Source organism: Muscardinus avellanarius, assembly GCF_963383645.1.
Source record: "Muscardinus avellanarius genome assembly, chromosome: 1".
Lineage (NCBI taxonomy): Eukaryota > Metazoa > Chordata > Mammalia > Rodentia > Gliridae > Muscardinus > Muscardinus avellanarius.
In genome coordinates, this window is record NC_137786.1 from 108,207,340 (window position 1) to 108,228,655 (window position 21,316).

Genomic DNA, 21,316 nt, shown 5'->3' on the forward strand with positions numbered 1-21,316 from the left:
ACAACAAATAAATAAAAGATGGCACAAACCATTTCTCTTAGAGGCTCAAAGATAAAAAAAAATTTTATTAGGTCCTTGAACCAAAGATGACTTCTGATTATACACAGATTTGATGGTTAGATACTAAATATATTTCTAGCCCAAGATTCTCAGAAGAGTAGTATCCCTAGAAACCATGGTAAATTTCCAATTTGCAAGAGTTTAATGAACCAGATAGATAATTGTATCACCAATATCTGCTCGTAGCCCATTTTCAGTAAGGTGAATTTTCTTGCTCATGAGGTCCACATGGAAAATAGCATGCTCAGAAATAGGGGTCTTCTCAGTGTGCTCTTTTCCTAAGACAGGAACTCGCCGAGGCCCCAACAGTGGATCATCAAATCTCATCAGTTTGACTTTGGAAAGATCTAGAGTAAGAAATCATCAATACATGCGTTAGTCACTGACTCCAATCCATGAGCGAGTTAGCTAGTTCACATTTAAAGGTGCTGATTGTTATATTTAAACAAAAGTATTTTAATACGATTGTTAAATAAGATCCAATCTCAGGAACAAAGCCAAAAGTTAATGAATCTTCATCCCCTTTCAACTTTTTAGCCAGATCAAAAATATTCAGAAATTCGCCAGGCGTGGTAACACACGCTTATAATCCCAGCATTTGGGAGGCTGAGACAGGAGGATCTCAGGTTCGGGGCCAGCCGCGAACAGCTTCGTGAGGTCCTCTGCAACTTAGCGAGACCCTGTTTCAAAATAAAAAATAGGGCTGGGGGTGTAGCTCAGAGTTAGAATGTTCCTGGGTTCTATCCCTGATGCTGAAGAGAAAAAAAAAAAAAGGGAAATTCTTTTTTTTTTTTTTCCTTTTTGGTACTGGAGATAGAATCCAGGGGCATTCTAACTCTGAGCTACACCTTTACTTCTTTTCTTTTTTTTTTTTTTTTTTTTTTGTGGGTCTGGGGGTGGAACCCAGGGGCATTTGACCTCCGAGCTACACCCCCTGCCCTATTTTTTATTCTTTATTTTGAAACCGGGTCTCACTGAGTTGCAGAGGGCCTCACTAAGTAGCTGAGGCTGTCCGCGAACCGCGATCCTCTGGTCTCAGCCTCCCGAATGCTGGGATCACAAGCGTGCGCCAACACGCCCGGCAACTTCTTTTCATTTTTTAAACAGGCTCCTGATAGGTTGCTGAGGATCTCACTAAATTGCTAAAGCTGACCTCAAACCTGTGAGCCTCCTGTTTCAACCTTCCAAGTACTGGGATTGCAAGCAAGTGCCACCAGGCCTGGCTGTCAAAAGATACTATATAACACATCTCCTGGAAGGACAAACTCAAAGAAAGAAAACATTGAGTGTATTTTTGAGCATTACCTATATGCTCTCTCTCTGGGGATGGAACCCAGAGTCTTTTGACCTCCGAGTTTCACCCCCTGCCCATTTTTTTATTCTTCATTTTGAAACAGGGTCTCACTGAGTTGCAAAGGGCCTCACTAAGTAGCTGAGGCTGTCTGCGAACCGCCATCCTCCGGTCTCAGCCTCCCAAATGCTGGGATTACAAGATGTGCTACCACACCCGGCTATGCGTGCGCACGTGCTCCCTCCTCCTCCTCCTCCTCCTCCTCCTCCTCCTCCTCCTCCTCCTCCTTCTTCTTCTTCTCTCTCTCTCTCTCTCTCTCTCTCTCTCTCTCTCTCTCTCTCTCTCGCTCGCTCTCGCTCTCTCTCTCTCTCAAAAACGACTTTATTGCCGGGCATGGTGGCACACACTTGTAATCCCCACACTTGGGAAGCACTTGGGAGGCGGAGACAGGAGGATCGCGCAGGTTCGAAGCAGGTTCAAAGCCAGCCACGCTGGCTGAACAGACCCTGTTTCCAAATAAGAAAGTATGAAAATAAGTCTGTGAATGCAGCCCGGAGACAGAAGGGTTTCCAGGAACCACAGTACCACCAAAAAACAAAACAAAACAAAAACCCCATCACTTTACTTATATATTTATTTACTTTTTTTTTCAGTACTGGGATGGAACCCAGGGGCATTCTACCTCCGAGCTACACCTCCAGCCCTATATTTATTCTTTCTTTTGAAGAGGGCCTCACTGAGTTGCAGAGGGCCTCACTAAGTAGCTGAGGCTGTCTGCGAACCAGGATCCTCCGGTCTTAGCCTCCCAAATGCTGGGATTGCAAGCATGCGCCACCACACCAGGCTCTTATCACTTTTTATATGCTTCAATTGGCCATTCTTTAAAATATCAAAAAGTCTAAAACTTCTTTCTTTCTTGTGCTAGAGTTGAGCCAGGTATGGTGGCACAGGCTTGTAATCCCAGGACTTGGGAGGCTGAGACAGGAGAATCACAGGTTCATGGCCAGCCTCACCTACTTGGTGAGGCCCTCTGCAACTTAGTGAAACCCTGTTTCAAAATAAAGAACAAAAAATAAGGTTGGAAGCCGGACATGGTGGCGCACGCTTGTAATCCCAGCATTTGAGAGGCTGAGACAGGAGGACTGCGCAAGTTCAAAACCAGCGTCAGTTACTCAGTGAGGCCCTTTGCAACTCAATGAGACCCTGTTTCTAAATAAGGAATTAAAAAAAAATAGGGCTATGTGGGGCATGGTGGCACATGCTTGTAATCCCAGCGCTTGGGAGGCGGAGACAGGAGGATCGCGCTGGTTCGGAGCCAGCCTCGCTGGCTTAAGAGACCCTGTTTCCACATAAAAAAGTTAAAAAAAAAAAAAAATAGGTCTGGGAGTGTAACCCGGAGGTAGAAGGGCTTCCAGGAACCCCAGTACCACAAAAAAAAAAAAAAAAAAAAAAAAATAGGGCTATTTGTGTTGTTCAGAGGTAGCTTGCCCCCTGGGTTCCATCCCCAGTACCGCAAAAAAAAAAAAAAAAAAAATTTAATTAAGGTTGGAGGTGTGGCTTAGGGGTAGAATATTCCTGGGTTCAATCCCCAGTAATGGGGAGTGAGGGGTATAAGAGTGTAGCTTTTAATAACTACTGTTAGAAAGCACTACCCATTTCTTGTTTAGCTCAAAAGATGAAAGTGTTTAGCTGGGTGTGGTGGTGCACACTTGGAATCCCAGTACTTAGAAAGCTGAGACAAGAGGATTATAGGTTGCTGCCAGCCTCAGCTACTTAGTGAGGCCCTTGGCAACTCAGTGAAACCCTGTTTCCAAATAAGGAATAAAAAATAGGGTTGGGGGTGTAGATTGGCAGTAGAATGCCCCTGGGTCTCGTCCTAGTTACCACAAAAAAAAAAAAAAAAAAAAAAAAAATAGGGCTGGGGTGTAGTTTGGAGGTAGAATGCCCCTAGTTTCAATCCTCGGTAACACACACACACACACACACACACACACACACACACACACACACACACACACAAAGTGTATTAACAAGTTGATAAAAGACAAAGAAAGAAGGGGGGGGCAGGGGAAAAGGACACAACTTTTAGAATTTTGCCCTTTAAAATGAGCCCCAATCCTAACCTGTTTGAGTTTTTCTTGACCTACTATTATATATGCTGATAAGATAGCTCCTGGCCAAAAGAAAAAAAAAAGTGAGCTTGTTCCACAAGTAAGTTTATGATCCAACAATCCTGTCAAGAACTGAGCCTAAAATCTTTTTATTTAAGCAATCCTAAAACTTCCCAGCATCAAATGACTTTATATAGTAGAAAAACATAGCAAATTATTACAAATACTGATTCTGGGTTTATATCTTTAAGTACAGCATGGGTAGTTATGCTTAACCTAAAGAAATAGAAGATATTTTCTGAATTACCTCCACCCCTTTCTGAAACAGACTGCTCAGTGGTCCATGAGCTATATTCCCTCATACTGCCTTCTGAGTAGGAAGCTTAGCATAAGAGGGATGAGAGATAAAAGAAGACATTAATGCAGCTGCCGGGGATACCAGGAGCACAAGTTATCCAGACATTCTGTTCTCTTTGTGAAACAAAGACTGAAGGACAGTAAGTTTAGAAAAGAGATCTTGAGGCTTATAGAGCAATTACCTGCAAATGCCAAGAAAGCAAACCCTGCCTGAAAATCTTTGGAGAGTCTCTGCAGAGACTATACAATCTATTCCCAGATATCACACAAGCCCTGAAAATCAAAATAGGAAAGGAACAAGCACAGTCTTCATGCCAACCATGATCTTATTTGGAGAAGAAAATAATTCACTTTCACACCACTGCGATTCCATGTGTACAACAATGGGACAAAATATTTCGCTATAAAGTACTGGCAAGTCTTACCAGTAAATTTTATATGTAAGTCCTTTCCCTACAGATATCTTCCTCCCTCCCTCCCTGCCTCCCTCCCTCTCTCTCTCTGAAGCAGTCCTCCCTCATCATTTCGAGCATATTCAATTCAAACTCTTTCAAAGAAACCTTAATACTCAATCAGGCTTCTAAGTGACAAAACACATTTGCTTTGATGTTTCACCATGTGGTTCATTATTGCCAATAAATTCTTGGAGCTTTCTTAGTGGTTTTACTCTTTTCTTGTACCAGACCTCTCTTATCATTGAAAATGCTGAAATTTAAGTCTGCAACTACACAAGATTTAAGGCACTTACAGAAAAGATGAGAGTGAATGAAAGTCCCTGGGGATTGATAATGTGAAATGGAGTCTTTCACCTCCAAGTTATTAGTTCATATGTGGTATGGGTTGTGAGTGATTTAACGTCATTATCATCAAATAGTTGCTCAGTGGCCTTTGTGGAGTGAAATGGCAGTTTTAGTGTAGTTCCGCCTGGACCTGGATCATAATCACCCTCAATACAATTGCCAGTAATTGGACGACTTGCTAGCTATTGCAGCAGACAGACTAAGAACTATGTTATTGAATTTAACTTCTCCATCTCGAATACTCAATATTCTTGGCCCCCTCAGAAATCAAAGCATCTTGAGGGCTTTTGGAAAAGAATCAAGGTTATATCTCTTCAGTAGATTCTTACAGGAATATCAATTTCAAGCTTCCCCTAATGTTGCTATCCATTTTCTAAAATTTATAGCAGTTACTAACACCAAATTTAAAACACTATATAATACTATTGACAGCTAGTATGAAAAAGAAGGTAAGAATTTTGCCAAAGGCTCCGTGAGAAAAGACAAGAGATAGAAAACACGTCAGTAATAATTCTGAAGAGCCTATTCGGTGCTATACCTAAGTACATTTAATAGGGGTATATACATTTAATACAATCTCCAAGCCAGGCGTGGTGGCACACACTTGTAATCCCAGCACTTGGGAGGCTGATGCAGGAGGATCACAGGTTCAAGGACAGCCTCAGCAAGTAGTGAGATTCTCATCAACCTAGCGAGACCCTATTTCCAAATAAAAAATAAAACAGGGCTAGGAGTGGAGCTCGGAGGTAGACTGTCCTAAGCTCAATTCTCAGTACCCCCCCACACACAAATACAATCTTCAATACAAAAATACATCCTCTCATGCACTACAAACATACACTAATTCTATCTAGTAGGTCCACATAGATACCCATTTTCTTGAAAAGCCACTACAGTGTCCTTTAAGGCTAAGAGTTCTTTCTATTACACAAAAGCTTCTTGTGACTGCATATATGCAATATAAATATGGCAAGTCACAAGATGGCTTCCTATATATTCATATTTCCAAATTTCAAGTTCTGCTTCTTGCAGTTTATTAAGTCTAAGGATGAAGCTAACATTTTGATATCTGACTTCCCAAGGAAACATTAATAAATATCTATAGCAACATGGATTAATCTTAAAGATACTTTGTTAAATGAATAACACAAAAGGACAAATAATACTGTGTGCAGTAATGCATGTCTATAGTGCCAGCTACTTAGGAGGCTGAAGTAGGAGGATCACTTGAGCCCAGAAGGTCAGAGCCAGCCTGAGGAACATAATGAGACCTTATCTCTTCAAAAGAGTAAGAAAAGAAGTTTGTAAATATATGAGGTACCTAGAATAGTAAAATGTAGAACAGTCATGACTGGTCACTACATTGCTAATAATTTCCTCCTCCGAGTACAGCCTTTTTCCCTCATCTTTACGTATATAATTTTTAAGATACATCCTAACAATATTTTCTCCATAAATTCATCCTTTATCAACACAGCTAGAAACAATCACACCTTCCTTCCTCTGGGCTATACATTTGATCTCTACCATATATAAATGTACCATTTACAGTCCAAAAATTATAGCCCACTTTTTAGAAACTGTTTACACTGATGAAAAGTTCAATCCCTAGTACCACAAAAAAAGAAAGAAAAAAAAAAAGGAAGAAAATTAATTGAAATTACTTATATAATTTTCCTGGAGGCACATAGTTTAGAAGAATATGAACTTTTGTGTGTGTGTGGTTCTGAGTATTGAGCCCAGAGATACTCTGTGTCCAGGATACACCCCCAGTCTGTTTTTTATTTTTATTTTGAAACAGGGTCTCACTAGGTTAATGAAAGTCTTACTACCTGCTGAGACTGGCCCTGAACCTGCAATCCTCCTGCTTTAGCCTCCCAAGTACTGGGATTACAGGCATGCACCATCATGGCAAGCTGAATATGAATTTCAGAGTCAAAAAGACTTGAGTTTGACTTCCAGCTCCAAGATATATTAGTTGAATAAATTTTGCAAATTACTCTGCCTTTCCAAGCCTCCATTTCATCATCTGTACAATAGAACGAGCATATACCTTCTATGTTACAAGGTTTTGTTTTGTTTAGGTACTAGGAATAGAACCCAGGGTCGTTGTATCTCCGAGCTACACCCCCTGCCCTATTTTTTATTCTTTATTTTGAAACAGGGTCTCACTAAGTTGCAGAGGGCCTCACTTAGTAGCTGAGGCTGTCACAAACCATGATCCTCCCGTTTCAGCCTCCCAAATGGGGGGATTACAAGCATGTGCCACCACACCCGGCTGTTACAGGGTTTTGAAAGGATCAAATAGCTAATACATGTCAGTCAGTCAAGAGATTTTTTTGTTTTGTTTTTGTGGTACTGAGTATTGAACCCAGTACCTCAGAGCTATATCTGCAGTTCTATTTTATTTTTTATTTTTAAAACAGTCTCACAGCTGGGCATGAAGGTACACAGTTGTAATTCCAATACTTGGGAGGCTGAGACAGGAGGATTGCAAATTCACAGCCAGCCTCAACTACTTAGGGAAGCCCTCTGCAACTTACACCTGTTTCACAATAAAGAATAAAAATAGGGCTGGGGGTATAACTTGGAGGTAGATGTCCCTCAGTTCAACCCTCAGTACCACAAAAAAAAAAAAAAAAAAAAAAAAAGAAAGGAAGGAAGGAAGGAAGGAAGGAAGGCAGGCAGGCAGGCAGGCAGGCGAAAGGAAGAAAGGATGGATCTCACTAAGTTGCAAAGGACCTAAGCAGCTGAGGCTGGCCACAAACCAGAGATCCTCCTGCCTCAGCCTCTCCCAAGTACTGGAATTACAAGCATGTGTTACCATGTCTGGCAGTCAGGAGATTTTATTCTATTTCTCCTCTTTCCCCAGGAGCAGAAAAAAAAGTCAATTATTATAATTTTAGAGATAGATGGAGTGTTAAAAATATCTAATCCAGCCAGGCATGGTGGCGAACTCTTGTAATCCCAGTAATTAGAAGGCTGAGATAGGAGAATCTCAGGTTCCCAGCCAGCCTTAGCTATTTAGTGAGGCTCTCCACAATTTAGTGAAACACTGTTTCAAAATAAAGAATAAAAAACAGGGCTGGAGAGATATGGGGGTGGGGGGGGCTAGAGACTAGTTTAATGGCCCAATTTTACTAAAAGTTAGTTTAGAGGTTAAGTAACATGGCAAAGTCACTGAGCCACAGGGTCTCCAAAAGGATATATTTCCTGATTCTGGGCCAAAATTCTTTCCACAGTCTTACACAGCCAACCCTGAGCAAGACAGTTACTCTTCTTTCTTCTCTCTGCTTCGAACTTAGGAAATCCACAAGATACTGACCAAATCAGAATTTCAAAGAAGTCACTTACCTTTGATTCCTCGGTCCATTTTCATTAAACGTCTGATTATGGAATCACAGTTGTCTCCTTGCCTGATTTCCATTTTTGTTGAGAAATGGCCATTGGATGGCTGGGGATTTACTAGGGAAATTGGTACACCAGGCTAGAAAAATGAAGTGTAAATGAATGTTATAGGAAACCACACTTGAATACTCCCAAGGAAAGAGGAATCTCTACTACATTTCCTATACTTGGTGAAAGATCTCATTCTGGTATTCTAAAATCATAACCAAGGCATATTCAAATATGAAAGGAAAGTTGTACAAACTCATGCTTATAACCAGATGTCTAGGTAAAAATGATTACAATTATAATGATGTTAGCCAATAACAATAAGTATTATTTCCTCTTCTACAACTACCATTGTTTTTTGAATTTCTACTACATATCAGGCATTGTCCTAGGCACTTTATAGACAATAGTTCTCTATCCCAAAGGGTAATTCTTTCCCTCTCGTGAGATGCTGAAAACCACAAAGATGAAGAAATTAGCCTAAAGTCACACAGGTAGTGACAGAGCAAGGATTAAACCCACTTTTTTACCTTCTATCTCCCACATTATAGAAATTAAATTGTCAGGCCCAGTGTGGTGGTCCACGCCTGTAATCCCAGCACTTGAGAGGCTGAGACAGGACGATCACAGGTTCAAGAACAGCTTCAGCAAGTAGTGAGACAAGTTTCCCTAATGTACATGATGTACATTCACAAACATATCAAAATCATTCACTAAGCCAAACATGAGGAGGGAGGGGAGTAGGGAAGGGGGTGGGAACTGGGGAAAAAAGTGATGTGTACATGTGTGCCTCTAACATCTTGTACTCCATTAGGATGTATGACTACAATGCACTAATAAAATAAGCCGAGCATGGTGGCACACACTTGTAATCCCAGTGCTTGGGAGGCTGAGACAGGAGGATGACACAGGTTCAAAGCCAGCCTCTGCTACGTGAGGCTCTCAGTAACTTACTGAGACCCTGTTTCCAAATAAAGTATAAAATAGTTCTGGGAGTATAGCCTGGAGATAGAAAAGCCCATGGGTTTCACCCCCAGTACCACCAAAAATAAATAAATAAATAAATAAATGAAATAATTTTGTGAAGAATAAAAAAATGATAGGTTTAGCCAGGTAGGGTGGTGTACGCTTATAATCCTGGTACTTGGGAGGCTGAAACAGAAGGATCACAGGTTTGTAGCTAGCCTGAGCAATTTAGTAATGCCCTCCACAATTTAGTGAGACTCTGTTTCAAACCAAAAAATTAAAGCAAGGCTGCGGTTATAGCTCACAGACAGAATGCCCCTGGGTTCAATACTCAGTACCCCCCCACACACACACACAAATAATAATTTAGATGTAATAACCTCTATGGTCTCTTCTAGCTCTAGAATACAACAGTTCAATAAGATTCCTTCAACTTACTTCTGTTCTAAAAACACTAAGTGGTTTCCCAGGACAACAGTCTTCCCTGACTTTATCTTCTGCTTCGGAGGCAAACTTTACTTCTATGTGTTCTAGCTGAATAGAAAGGAAAAAATGGAAGTCATCAGTATCACTTAATTTCATAGAAATTAATCACCACTGCATTTCATCAAGCACAAAACTAGGTTCTCCACTTAACATGAAATGGTCTGTGCAATGTTATTATTTTCCACATAAACATTAAGTGAAATCTATAATCAGTTACTTAACATTCATCTTGGATATCTCAGAGTACTGTTACTTTTGCAACCATGTTTACCATTTTCTATAATAAAATCTGGCATTTATCTGCCACATTTTAGAAAAAAAGGAAATTAGCATTAAAAGTTTCCACTTAGACAAAGTTCAGAAATTTGAGTCGGGTGTGGTTGTGCATACCTATAATCCTAGTACTTGGGAGTCTGAGACAGAGGATGAAATTTCAGGCCAGCCTCCCCAACTTAGTTAAACCCTATTTCAAAATAAAAGATAAAACAGGGCTGGGAGTGTAACTCAGAAGTAGAATATCCCTGAGTTCTATCCTTAGTACCACAAGAAAATTTGTTTGAGAACAAAAGGCTTGCTTCTACTTAAATAGGAGAAAATCTCAGAAATGTAGCATACTGCATGGGCCTGAACCTAAATATATGTCCCCACTATCTGAGTGAAAAGATCCAAGAAGAGTTTTTACTGACGTCAATATGTATGAACATTTAGGAATACATGTGAAATCTGAAAATAGATGTCTACTAACATTTAATTTCATTAACTTGTTTAAAGTGAAGTGCTCAGAGGCAAGGGGAGCAGCTCAGTGTTAAGAGCACATAATAGGATACACGAAGTTCCGGGTTAAATATTCAACACCAAGAAAAACCAAAAACTAACAATAAAATAAAATGCTTAAGAAATAAACTTCTTTTACTGGGCAAGGTGGCACATGCTTGTAATCCCAGTACTTGGGAGGCTGAGACAGGAAGATCCTGGTTCACAGCCAGCCTCAGCTACTTAGAAAGGCCCTCTACAACTTAGTGAGATTGTTTCAAAATAAAGAATAAAAATTAGGGCTGGGGGTGTAACTCAAAAGCAGAATGACCCTGGGTGCAATCCCCAGCACCACAAAAAAAAAAAAAAAAAAAAAAGAAAGAAAAAAAAAAAGAAAAGAAGTTTCACCTCTATTTTATGAAACCAATTTTTTTTGAAACTCTAAATTTGTATTTGTATTTGTATTCTTCATTATCACTAGAACCACTCTGAGTGGTTTTCTAGAGCAAATTATTTTTCCTTCTGCCAAAGCTGTTTGAGAATAAGCATTTTTACAATCTAAATATAAATGATGATTAATGATATATCATGAACTATTGATTATAATTAAACCAATTCTGTGAGTCAGAAGCTTGAACAAGAGAAGAAACAATTCATAGTGCTTCAAATAGGAGGGACTTCAGAAGCATTTACATATACGGGCTCTCTCTCCACATTTTCCTAGACAATTTGAGAATACCTAGATATAAAGTTTTTTATGTATAGGATAACTGATAAATGCAATAGAACGACAAATCTTTTTTTTCCCTGCAACTTTTGTACCTACTCATTTTCTTTCCCTTCAAAAACATTTTGACTGATAATTTGGCAAAAGTACTAAACACAGAAGATGACATTTATAAAAAGTTTCTTTTATTATAAGATAAAAGAACTAAACAGCTTACTATAGTTGACAAGTTATTCCAATCCCCAGCTCTTACCTCAAGAGAATTAGTCAGGTAGACTATGTTCTCCATAAGCACTGCTTGTTCATCAAATTCTAACTGCAAATCCAGAACATGAGGCCCCTTCTTCTCTACATTTTCCTAATAGCCAAAATGGTTTTGGAAAAAAAAAATCACATTAACAATATGTTGAAAAGACTATATTTCCTTCAAAGCAATTATTTTTCTCTCAATTGATGAAATCTATCAATTTCAAGAGTTAAAAGAAGGCCTTGTATTCATAAGCTTACAAAGCTTGTTAATAAAATTACTAACTCAGAATAATTATCACTTAATGTTAGGTAAGATTTAAGGCTTCAATGAAAAAACTGGAAGGCACTAAGTTTTCAAATCTATAATATAAATATGGATTTATCATTATTGATTTAGACTGACTTAAACATGTAAACCCCAAAGTGAAAGAATTCACTCTGCCAAGGAACATCCTTTCAGGTAATAAAAAAAAGAATTTTTTGCCAGGCATAGTTGCACATGCTTGTAATCCCATCATTTGGGAGGCTGAGACAGGAGGATCGTGGTTTGAGGACAGCCTCAGCTACTTAGTGAGGTCCTTAGCAACTCATGAGACCCTGTTTCAAAATAAAGAATAAAACATAGGGCTGGGGATGTAGCTCAGAGGTAGAATGCCCCTGGATTCCATCCCCAGATCCATAAATAAATAAATAAATAAATAAATAAATAAATAATTTTCCCCCAAGATACCAAACAAAAATTCCCTGCCAAGCATGGTGGTATCTGCTTGTAATCCCAGTACTTGGGAGGCTGAAACAGGAGGACTGCAGGTTTACAGCCAGCCTTACTTACTTAGTGAGGCCCTGTTTCAAAATAAAGAAAGGGGAAAAAAAAGGCTGGAGTTGTAGCTCTGAGGTAGTATGCTGCTGAGTTCCATCCCCAGTACTGGGGGGGGGGGGGGGAATTCCTAAGATATTCCTTTAAAGGAAAAAAATCTTACTATATAATTAATTTCTTAATTTTCTTGAACTTTAAATATTTGCTACACAAAATATAGCCTTAGCAAACCAAGTTCATAAGCACAGATATAACTGTTTTGAACACAGTGTACTCAAACAGTGATATGACATTATTCCTACTACCCAGTGCTTCCGTGTACCACCTGCTCCAGATGAACACCCTTATCTCAGAAGCAGGCTGGTTACTGCAGGAGTGGGCTCCTGAGATAAGGATGAGCTGGCTGGCTTCACTCTATAGCGGGGTGCTCCCTCACTTGCCCTCCAGCCATGTCATGACGGACGGGGTGCCATGCTCCTGACTTCCCTGCCTCTAGAACCTTAAGCCAAATAAACTTTCACTGTTCCTAAGTTACCCTGAGCTGGGGATGTAGCTTACTAGGAGTGCTTGCCTAGAATGCACCAGACCCTGGGTTCAACCCCAACACCACAAAAAAGAAAAAAAATATCCAGTCAGTGGTATTCTGTTAGAGTAGAAAACAGAATATCACCTAATTTCTGTTTCTCTTCCCTTGAAAAAGTCCTAGAAAGTCAACTTTTTAATTCCTAGATTAATCATTTTCAAACTATGAAAAACCACTAATTTGCCTGGAAAATCACTAATATATATATATATATATATATATATATATATATATTTGGTGGTACTGGGGGTGGAACCCAGAGGCTTTCTACCTCTGGGCTATACTCCCAGACCTTTTTATATTTTATTTGGAAACAGGGTCTAAGTTGCTGAGAGCCTCACTCAGTAGCTGAGGCTGGCTTCGAACCCGTGCGATCCTCCTGTCTCAGCCTTCCAAGTGCGGGGATTACAAGCGTGCGCCACCACGCCTGGCCTAAAAAATCACTAATATTTTAAAAAATACTATTACTACTTAAACAGACTGACACTGGTCCTTCAAACTTAAATGAGATTCTAAAGAAGCCAAATTTTCCACAACAAAATATCAAAGAGCCATTGTTGAGAAATCTCAGTTGGTCTAACCACTGCAGACAACATTTATCTTAATAATCTAAGCTTATACAAATGCAGAATCCTGGTTCCAGAACAGGATCTAGTAAAAACAGATCCAAATGCATAAGCCAAAAAACGATGTTTCTCCTCACACTGAAAAGAAGGGAAGGAATGACGTGAAGAGAATACTTTAGTATGGCAATTCTAAAACAATTTTTCTTCTACAATTCATATTTCCACATACTCAGCAATTCCACAGGTAAACCCCAAATTTGAGAGCTCATTTCTCAAACCACTGATTGAAAAGTGCTCTCTTAGCAGATTTCTGCAGGAAGCCTATGCTCAAGGCTTTCTCCTTCCCTCTACTGTCCTACTGAACCATTACTCATGTGGGCGCACTGCATAACCCCCACAGCTTACCTTAATCATGGCAACAAACGGCATCACTTTCTTCATATATTTCTTCAATTCTGGCAAATTCCCTAGTTCAGTAGCAATGACTTTGTTCTCAGGCAATTGTCCACTACTGGCCTAAAAATGGGGAGGGAAGAAAAGAATATCTTTAACAATATAATGTAGGACTACAGATGTGCCTGTCAGAGAAGATGGCCGGATGTAACTGCGGCCTCTACCAGTCTGTTAAACAACAGTAGAAGAATGTGCCATACCCTAGCCTCATGAAAAGCCTCCATGCCTGGCTCAAAAGAAATTTAAAAAACAAAAGAAAAAAGAAACAGCTTCTTTTTCTTTTTTCATCAAGTTTCAGAAATGCGAAAGTAGATTTTCTGGAAAAAATAAATTGGGAGGGGGTGGTGCCAGGAATTAAACACAGGGACAATCCACCTCTGAGCTACACCTCTAGCCATTTTCATTATTCGTTTCAAAGCAAGGTCTCCCTAGGTTGCCGAGTCTCTCACTTTGTTGCTGAGGCTGTCCTCAAACCTGCAATCCTCCTGTCTCAGTTTCTCAAATAGTGAGATACAGGCATATACCACCACTTTCAGGTTGAGTATTTCTTAACTATTTATGAAAAGTATTGTGGCAGAATTCCAGTAAAGATCTATAAAATGAAAACTACAAATTTTATTTTACCTCTTTATAATTTGACCACAATCCTTATTTTGACTCTTTTTAAGTGTACCTTAAAGGTTAAGTCTACCAATAACTATTTTAGTAACTTCAGTAAAAGGTCAGAATTATACAGGATAGTCTCTGCTCCCATAATTTAAATATAAAAGAAAAACAGATTTGTTAAACTGGGCGTGGTGGCACACGCTTATAAACCCAGTACTTGGGAGGCTTAGACAGAAGGATTGCAGGTTCACTGTAAGCCTCAGATGCTTAGTGAGGCCCTCCACAACTTAGTGAGAACCTGTTTCAAAATAAAGAATAAAAAATAGAGCTGGGAGTATAGCTCAGAGGTATAATGTCCCTGAGTTAAATCCTCAGTACCAAAAAAAGAGAAGCCGGGCATGGTGGTGCACGCTTGTAAGCCCAGTGTTCGGGAGGCTGAGACTGGAGGATCGTGGTTGGCGGACAGCCTCAGCTGCTTAGTGAGGCTTTCTGCAACTTAGTGAGACCCTGATTCAAAATAAATAATACAAAATAGGGCAGGGGGTATAGCTCGGAGGTTGAATGTCCCTGGTTTCCATCCCCAGACCAGCAAAAAAAAAAAAAAAAGAAGAAGAAGAAGAAAAAGAAAAAAAAGAAAAAAAGATTGTTTCCTTAAGAAAACTTTAGAGCTAAGCTTAAATACTGAATTTCATTGCTTCTTGACTCTTGGCTAAGATCAAATGTAGTATCTTTTTTATCAGCTTAAATATTGAGTTTCCTTTCCATAGAACTATCATATTTCAAGCCAGGTGTGGTGGCACACACTTATAGTCCCAGTACTTGGGAAGCTGAGACAGGAGGATCACAGGTTCACAGCCAAAGGCCCTCCACTAAGCAATTTGGTGAGACCTTGTTTCAAAAATGAAGAATAAAAAATAGAGCCGGGCGTGATGGCGCACGCTTGTAATACCCGTGCTTGGGAGGCTAAGACAGGATAATCATGCAGGTTCAAAGCCAGCCTCAGCTACTTAGTGATGCTCTCAGCAACTTAGCGAGACCCTGTTTCCAAATAAAATATAAAATAAGTCTGGGAGTGTAGCCCAAAGATAGAAGGCCCCTGGGTTCCACCCCTGTACCACAAAAAAAAAAAAAAAAAAAAAAATTAGGGCCGGGCATGGTGGCGCACACTTGTAATCTCAGCATTTGGGAGGCCTGAGACAGGAGGATTGCAGTTCACAGACAGCCTCAGCTACTTAGTGAAGTCTTTTACAACTCATTGAGATCATGTTTCAAAATAAAGAATAAGCAAGGCTGGGTGTGGTGGCGCACGCTTGTAATCCTAGTATTGGGGAGGCAAAGAATGGAGGATCATGGTTTCGGGATGGCCTCAGCTACTTAGGGAGCCCTTCGCAACTCAGTGAGACCCTGTTTCAAAAATAAAAAGACTAAAAAATAGGGCTGAGGGTTTAGCTCAGAGGTAGAATGCCCCCAGTTTACATCCCCAGTACTGCCAAAAAAATAAAAAATATATTAAAAAAATAGGGCTGGGGTATATCTCCTCGGACGTAGAATGCCCTGGGTTCTATTCCTAGTACTAAAAATAAAAGACTGGACCAGGCATGGTGGCGCACGCTTGTAATCCCCGCTCTTGAGGAAATCGCACAGGTTCAAAGCCAGCCTCAGCCGGGCATGGTGGCGCACCCTACCCTTGTAATCCCCACACTTGGGAGATGGAGACAGGAGGATCGCGCTAGTTCAAAGCCAGCCCCCCTGGCTTAAGAGACCCTGTTTCCAAAAATAAAAAAGTATAAAATAGGTCTGGGAGTGTAGTCCGGAGGTAGAAGGGCTTCCAGGAACCCCAGTACCATAAAAAAAAAATAATAATAAGCCAGCCTCAGCTACTTCGTGAGGCTCTCAGCAACCTAGTGACACCCTGCTTCCAATTAAAAAATATAAAATAGGTCTGGGAGTATAGCCCAGAGGTAGAAAGCCCCTGGGTTCCACCCCCAGTACCACCACCACCAAAAAAAAAAAAAAAAAAAGGACTGGGAGTATAGCTTGGAAGTAGAATGCCCCTGGGATCAATCTTCAGTACCACACACAAAAAAATCATATTTCATAGCTATTTACCTAAAAAGCCTCAAAATACCTTAGAGTGCTACCCTTCTATAGGTAATTATCGAATAATTAAAGTGTATTTTTTTAAGTAACAAAGAATAAAGCTCCAATTTACTTCAAATACGGTAAGGTAAGTCTTCATGAATCCCACTGTTGACAACACAACAAACTCAAAAGGTAAACTCTGCCCTTTTGCTTCATAATTTTAACGGTGTGCATAAAAAAAAAATCCATGCCTTCCAATTCCATACAATTAAATCCAATATATATTTAAATGAACATTCAGAAATTATTAAAAAAATAACAGCTTTCCCCATAGTGTTCACTTGTGAGCTTCCAAGGATAACAAAGGACACTCCCTGCTTAGAGGAAACTAAACAAAGCTGCCTGTCATCTTTCTCTAGACATCACCAACATTCTAAAAACAAAACAACGTAAGCAGGATATAACGCAGTTGGGGAAAATGTCTACTGAGAGCTTCACCTCAAAGTGGTTACGCAGAACGCACAGAGTGGTATGCTGCCACGGTGGGTAGTTCTTCGCCACATAGATGGTGCAGTGTGAAGGCCTCTGAGGCGGTTGCTTGTCAGTCTTCTACAGAGTAGAAGGAAAAGAAAAAAAAATATTTATTTGCTTTAATGTAATCCAAAACGGAGACAAACAACCCCCCAATATGCACTACCACTGCCTTTAACATTAATCCCAGTACTTGGAAGGCTGAGACAGGAGGATCACAGGTTCAAGGATAGCCCCAGCTACTTACTGAGGCACTCTGCAACTTAGTGAGACCCTGTTTCAAAATAAAGAATTAAAACTAGGGCTGGTATAGCTGGGTCTGTCTGATGGCGTGGGTTTATAATCCCAGCACGTAGGAGGCTGAGATAAGCGAATCACAGGTTTGCTGCTAGCTTCAGCTACTTAGTGTGGCCCTCTGTAACTTGTTAAGACACTGTTTCAAAATAAATAAAAAAGCCTGGCCTGGTGGCACATGTTGTAATCCCAGTATTTGGTAGGCTGAGACAGGAAGATTGTGCAGGTTCAAAGCCAGCCTCAGCTCTTAGGCCCTCTCCAATTCAGTGAGACCCTGTTTCAAAATAAAGAATAGTAAAATAGGGCTGGGGATGTCGCTCAGAGGTAGAACGCCCCTGGGTTCCATCCCCAGTACCACAAAAAATAAACAAATAAATAAATAAAAATTTTTTTTAAAAAAAAAGAGCTGGAGGTATAGCTTGGAAGTAGAATGCCCATGGGTTCCATCCCAGAACCGGGGATTACAAGTGTGCGCCACCATGCCCAGGTAAGAAATTATCTTTAAAAAGAGAAGATGGATGATTTCACCTTTCCTTTAGCTGGCATCATATAGTTCTTGAGTCGTAGTCTAAGGTCATGTGCGACTTCCATGAGGTACTGTGAGGAACGTATCAAGGCTTCATCTACAGGACCCACCACAGGCCATGAAGCATTCATAATTGAGTCAGGCTTTTAATAGGAAAAACAAAGAAAGGTTCAGTGAGATTAGACAACACAATGATTTTATAGTTCTTGCTTATACTTTCGTACCAAGGCTACCATCTGTAATGGTGTGCTCAAAGTTCAAACCTGACTACACATAACACACTTCCACAGCCCCTGATCTAATGTTCCCTAGAATTCAAGCTGTGAAGTCTGACTCTACATTTTTAATTAGCATTCATTTGTACAAGCGTATTAATACCCACACACATATGCTCACTTTCAAAGACAATTATGTAATGCTAATTTGCCTAAATTTAATCATTATTATATAAATTATGCACAATCTTAGTTTTTATCCTGTTAATGCATCTGGCAGTAAAAGTATGGCTATTCGGTATATAGATCATGAACACATTTTTAGCCAGGCGTGGTCACGCATGCTTGTAATCTCAGTACTTGGGAGGCTGAGAAAGGAGGATCTCAGTTTCAAAGATAGCCTCAGTGACTTAATGAGGTTCTCAGCAACCTAGTGAGACTCTGTTACAAATAAGAAATAAAAACAGGCTGAGGGTGTAGCTTGGAAGTTGAATGCCTCTGGGTTCAACCCCCAGCACAGGAAGGAAGGAAGGAAGGAAGGAGCACTTTTTTGCATCCTTTGAGCACTGAAAAATGTAAAGAAGCCAAATCAGCCTAGCTAATATGGTTGGAAAGGAGTTATTAAACCATCCAATCTATTTATCTGAAAGGCTGGAAGAAATAACTGAATTTATCTTCACAATAAGAATGCTAATAAAATATCCCTGAATATACAATCCTATATATGCATGGAATTTTATATAAGACAAAAATATTTATGCAAATACATACTTCTACTTTTGTTTGTAAGCAGCTCATTACAGTTGTTTATGTTTTTAAATATTTTCACCTTTTTAACAGTTGAAAAGAAGTATTAGTTATACATGTTTTCAAATATGTATCTGAATATATTCAAATGTATTACATTTCCTAAGAAATAAGAACGAGGTAGGTGTATCACACAATCATGTTGTTGTTTGTTTGTTTGTTTGTTACAGTACTGGGGATTAAACTCAGAGACATCCTACCTCTGAGCTACACCCTCAGCTCTATTTTTTATTTTGAAGCAGGGTCTCACCAAGTTCCAGGATGTCTCACTAAATAGCTGAGGCTGGCTGCGAACCTACGATCCTTCTGTCTCAGCCTCTCAAGCACAAGGATTATAAGCATGTGCCACCATACCCAGACAGGATCCTGTTTTTAAAATATATATACTGTGTATATACCACAGTAATTTATCTGTCTTTAGCTGTTTTAACCTATTGTAAAAATTAATCTAGTAACAGCTCCAAAATACTCATTTTCAGTTTTCTTTGTGTGTGTGTGTGTAGTATTGGAGGTCAAATCCAAGGTTCACACATTCTAGGCAAGCACTCTTTTTTTTTTTTTTAAGACAGTCACAACATGTTTTATTGGATGTTACATGATATAATTTCCAAATATTTTAACTAAGAATTTGAAGCACTTGACTATATTCAACGATATCTATGAAATTGGCATTGCTACTATATCTTTTTTTTTTTTTTTTTTGCGGGTCTGGGGGATAGAACCCAGAGGCATTTGACCATTTGACCTCTGAGCTACACCCCTTGCCCATTTTTTTTATCTTTATTTTGAAACAGCGTCTCACTGAGTTGCGATGGGCCTCACTAGCTGAGGCTGCCTGCGAACCGTGATCTTCCGGTGTCAGCCTCCTGAATGCTGGGATGACAAGCGTGCGCCACCACGCCCGGCTCGCTACAAGGTCTTTTTTATAGTTGCTGAAAATGAGGGGGAAAAATCTATTGTGGTTTTCAATGGTACAACTTAAAAAAAGGTTCCAGAAATAATAAAATTTACAGGCTACGTCAGCCCTAAAAACTTAAAGAGAATAAGGGGCTGGTTCTTTATCTTCCCTAATCCACTACTGACTTGATTTTAAGGGGTTCGGAGTCTGTTCCGCCATAGAAATAAGGCCAAACGGCACTGGTCAAAGAATCACTGAAGGTATAGAGAAGAGACCTATCATTCATATTATAAAAGAAACCTCACCCAATCCAAAATCCAAAAAAATGCCAATCTTACTGGGCCTTACTGCTGGCAGAAGCTGGATTTTCTTAGGACCAAACGCAACATAACCACTCTCAATATACCGGCCAACTGCCCAGAAGCCACCCAGGACTGAAGGGTGATTCCTCCAGCTCCTCGGAAGATGGTCTTGACACACACGCAGCGTCCACTGAGGCTTGTTACCCACTTCCACCTCCCAGTAATGTCTGCCGGAGTTAGTTATCTTAGAACCCAGGACGGCAGGGCAGAGGGAAAACCTCCTTGGGTTATCATCCACATTTTGTTTCTTTTTCCTGTACTGCAGACTTTTTCTATCTTCAGAGATAATAAGCTGAGGGGACGCTGTGTCAGGATCTAAACTCACTTCGGTTTGAAACTGCTTTCTAATTCTGTCCAAGCCAGAATACTGGGGAGGAAGACGAAGCCCATACTTCTGTAACCGGAATGAAAGCGGGTCTGGGGCTTTGAGGCTGTGATACTGCTGCCGGACACTCTTCACACCCATCAGGAAGGCCAGGTCTGACCGCGCACAGTCGGCCTCCATTGCTTTCAGCAGATGTTTTAATGTGGAGAAATGATGTGAAAATCTTCCGAGGCTCTCGTTAAGCTGCGTTAAAATGCCCAGCTCTTCATCCTGCATCTGCTTGAGGAGAGCCTCTTGCTCGTTATGTAAAAACAGTGCGCTTTGCTCAAATTCAGAATTTATTTCTTCTTTCCTCTTTTCGACCTTCCTTCTCAGCTCCAGAGATTTGCTTCTTTGCAGAGTTAATACTTTCTCAACTCGCTCTATGTTATGCTTCAAGGGCTCAATGCTGTGTGTGAGAATCTTTCTGTGATACGCAGCAGCTTTCTTAATGGGACAAATGTAGTGCCTCTCGTGTTCGGGGGAAAAACTGCACTGGGTACATAACACCTGGGAGTCCTTCACGCAGAAGAGGGTAAGAAACTGACGGTGCTTCTCACACACGGCGGGCTCCTCCTGCCGCTTCCTCTTGCTCTTCCTGATCTGCAGGAGCTTAGCAACTTCAGTCAACCCCCGGAGCTGGGGGTTCCTTCGGAAGTTCTTTTTTGAAAAACAGAACCTGCACACGGGGCAGGGAAAGGTATCATTGAGGTCCTTCCAGGACGCACTGAGGCAATCGGAACAGAAATTGTGCCCACAGTCAATGGTCACCGGGTCTTTGAAGTAATCCACACAGATGGGACAGCCACACTCCGCCTGGAGCTCTGCCAGCGCTGCCTTGAACTCCATCACGCTGTGCGGAGGGGCTGTGGGTAAGGCGATGCTACTTGGCAAGGCCTGCCTCTCTAGAGCTCAAGTCTCAGGGAAAAGCGAATGTTCCTCCAAGATCTCACAGACCGGCAGCAGGCTCACTGGCTGGGCGTGCTGGCGGCTGTCATTAAAGGCATGTGTAGGCC

The 21,316-nt window shown here is 40.5% G+C and overlaps 2 protein-coding genes across 4 annotated transcripts in view; both read right to left on the minus strand.

The window, feature by feature from the left end:
* Positions 1 to 201: 201 nt before the first annotated feature.
* The window catches only part of LARS1 (leucyl-tRNA synthetase 1), a gene marked incomplete at its 3' end in the record, with an annotated part of 79,118 nt that continues 58,003 nt past the window's right edge, over positions 202 to 21,316 (minus strand). For all 3 annotated transcript variants that reach the window (XM_080696404.1, XM_080696405.1, XM_080696403.1), the window contains 7 exons: positions 17,657 to 17,797; positions 16,802 to 16,912; positions 13,568 to 13,678; positions 11,201 to 11,305; positions 9,420 to 9,515; positions 7,974 to 8,106; positions 202 to 407 (listed from right to left, as the gene is read on the minus strand). In XM_080696404.1, the coding sequence (XP_080552530.1) occupies positions 202 to 407; positions 7,974 to 8,106; positions 9,420 to 9,515; positions 11,201 to 11,305; positions 13,568 to 13,678; positions 16,802 to 16,912; positions 17,657 to 17,797 (903 nt within the window). The remainder of the gene's footprint in view (positions 408 to 7,973; positions 8,107 to 9,419; positions 9,516 to 11,200; positions 11,306 to 13,567; positions 13,679 to 16,801; positions 16,913 to 17,656; positions 17,798 to 21,316) is intronic.
* Positions 19,744 to 21,149, minus strand: LOC308270782 (tripartite motif-containing protein 60-like; the record flags this gene model as incomplete). The annotated part of the gene is given in 2 exon segments (XM_080706886.1): positions 19,744 to 19,871; positions 19,874 to 21,149. Coding segments are annotated over 2 exon segments (1,404 nt in total).